This window comes from Phalacrocorax aristotelis, chromosome W (assembly GCF_949628215.1).
Source record: "Phalacrocorax aristotelis chromosome W, bGulAri2.1, whole genome shotgun sequence".
Taxonomy (NCBI): Eukaryota; Metazoa; Chordata; class Aves; order Suliformes; family Phalacrocoracidae; genus Phalacrocorax; species Phalacrocorax aristotelis.
The window spans coordinates 8,195,187-8,197,200 of record NC_134310.1 but is presented as its reverse complement, the minus strand read 5'-3'; the positions used below and the strand labels follow the sequence as shown (position 1 = coordinate 8,197,200).

Sequence of the window (2,014 nt, the reverse complement as noted above, 5' to 3'; positions counted from 1 at the left end):
ATTTCTTCTGCACCATCTTGCTGCGGGGGGGGGCGGCGGGGGGCGGCGTTGCTGGGAGAAATGGAGGGGAGGGGGGGCCGAAAAAAAAAAATAAACAGGGAGGGGGGAGGGAGGCGGAGGGACGGGCAGAGCCGGAGGGGAGTCCGGGGGGGTGGCCGAGACCTGCGGGGAGAGGAGGGGGGGTCAGAGGGCTGTGGCCCCCGCGGGGAGCCCCGGCCCACCCCCCGGCCCGGGGGCGCTCACCGGCGCGGCCCCGCAGAGCCGCCGCTGCTGGTGGTACCGCAGCCCGCACCACCGCCGCCCGCTCCGCTCCGCTCCGCTCCGCCGCCGGGAGGGGACGCGCCGCCGCCGCCCCCGACAGCTTTATAGCGGCCGCCCCGCCCCGCCCAGCCCCGCCCCCGCCGGCCGCCCCCGCCCCCCGGCACCCCCCGCGCTGCGCCCGGGTCACCCGCCCCCCCCCCGGACCCCCGCCGGGGACACAAACACACACCCCCCCTCGGGCAGCCCCCTGTGCTGCAGGCAGGGACAGGGACCCCCCCGGCCGCCCCCTCGCCCTGCCCCCAGAGGCGGGGACACCCCCAGTGTCGTGTGTCCCTCCCCCCCGCACTGAACCCAGAGACACGGGCAGCCCCCACCCCCCCGCACCCAGAAACATAGGGAACCCCTCAAGCCCCCCCCGCGCTGCACAAGGGCACCCCCCTCAGGCACCCCCAACCACCCCCCCACTGCACACCTGGGCACAGGGGCACCCTCTGACACCCCATACTGCACCCAGGGACAGGGGCACCCCTTTCCATCCCCCCACCCGCCCCCGCACCCAGGGACAGGGACACTCCAGCTCCGCGTTCATTTTGTGCAGCTCCGAGGCTCAGGGCTGGGAGGTGGGGGCTGACACTCCCCCCAGCCCACACACGCCACGAGCTGGGCAGTGCTCAGCATCGCAGCCAGGCCTGCGCCGAGGGGGAGAGCAGGGCACGGGGTCACGTCCCTCCGTCCCTGCAGGCCGCCAAGGGCCTGCTGGACGCAGGCAATGGCTGTGGGGGGTTCTCAGGAGCAGGACCCTCACCCCGGGCTCAGTGGCACTGTGGGAGGCGGTCACTGTGTGGGTGTCCCCCCCCCGCCTCGCATGACGCCAGCCTGGGCTGAGAACAGACGCGCTCGTTGCGCCGAGCAGCAGCGCCAGGGCCAATGGCTGCCGTACCGCGGTGCATGACTTCACCGGCCGCGCCGCGCATTGGCTGCTCGCCCCACCGCCGCCATTGCGCACCCAGCGGGCCCCCCATTTCCCTGCAGCCACCTCCCCCGGGGTGCCCCGCATCAGCCCCCCCCCCGGCAATGCAGCTCCCCCCCCCGGCTTCTCTTTGTCCCCCCCCATGCTGTTTGGGGGCGTTTCGCTGCAGAATTTGCAGCTCCCCCACCAAAGCCACCGGAGCCATCCTGGCGTGGGGCCACTCCAGTGGGTGCCTGGCTGCCCACACCGCCCCCCAGGCCCCTCCAAATCCACCAAAATTCCTTATTTTGCCAGGCCCTGGCGGCCGCTCCCGCATCCCACTCGCAAGCAGAGCAGCCAGGGAAAGCCAGGCACCCCGGACCTTTCTTTACTACTGCTGCTAACAAGGGATCCCCGACTAGCCCAGGCTGGCAGGGTTGGGGGGGCAGACGCAGTGCTGCGGGACGGGGGGATTTGCGGGGTTTTGGCTCCCAGGGTTAGAGGAGAGACAGGGGACAGGGGACAGGGCAGCACCACAGGGGGTGCGGGCCAGTGGCACCCATTGGGTGGCTCCAATGGAGGAGCCACATTGCCTCCAAAATTGCGCACGCTGCCATGTAGGTCACCAAGCCAGTAATGACAGGGCGGCAGCGCCAGCACCCACAGCCTCGGGGGGGGGGACACCCGGGGTGCCCGGCACGGTGGGGACACCTGGGGCCAGCTGGGAGCTCGCCCAGCCCGCAGGGGTCCCTATTGTCACGTGGGGTGCTGGAGCGCTCGCAGCCGCACTGGCTGGCTCGCTGC

General features: G+C 72.2%; 1 protein-coding gene across 1 annotated transcript in view; it reads right to left on the bottom strand.

The window, feature by feature from the left end:
* The window catches only part of MKNK2 (MAPK interacting serine/threonine kinase 2), a 10,576-nt gene extending 10,243 nt beyond the window's left edge, over positions 1-333 (bottom strand). The window contains exons 1-2 of the mRNA XM_075076826.1: positions 244-333; positions 14-162 (exon numbers count right to left, since the gene is read on the bottom strand). Coding sequence (XP_074932927.1) covers positions 14-16 — 3 coding nt within the window. The 5' untranslated portion in view covers positions 17-162; positions 244-333. The remainder of the gene's footprint in view (positions 1-13; positions 163-243) is intronic.
* Between the last annotated feature and the right edge of the window lie 1,681 nt (positions 334-2,014).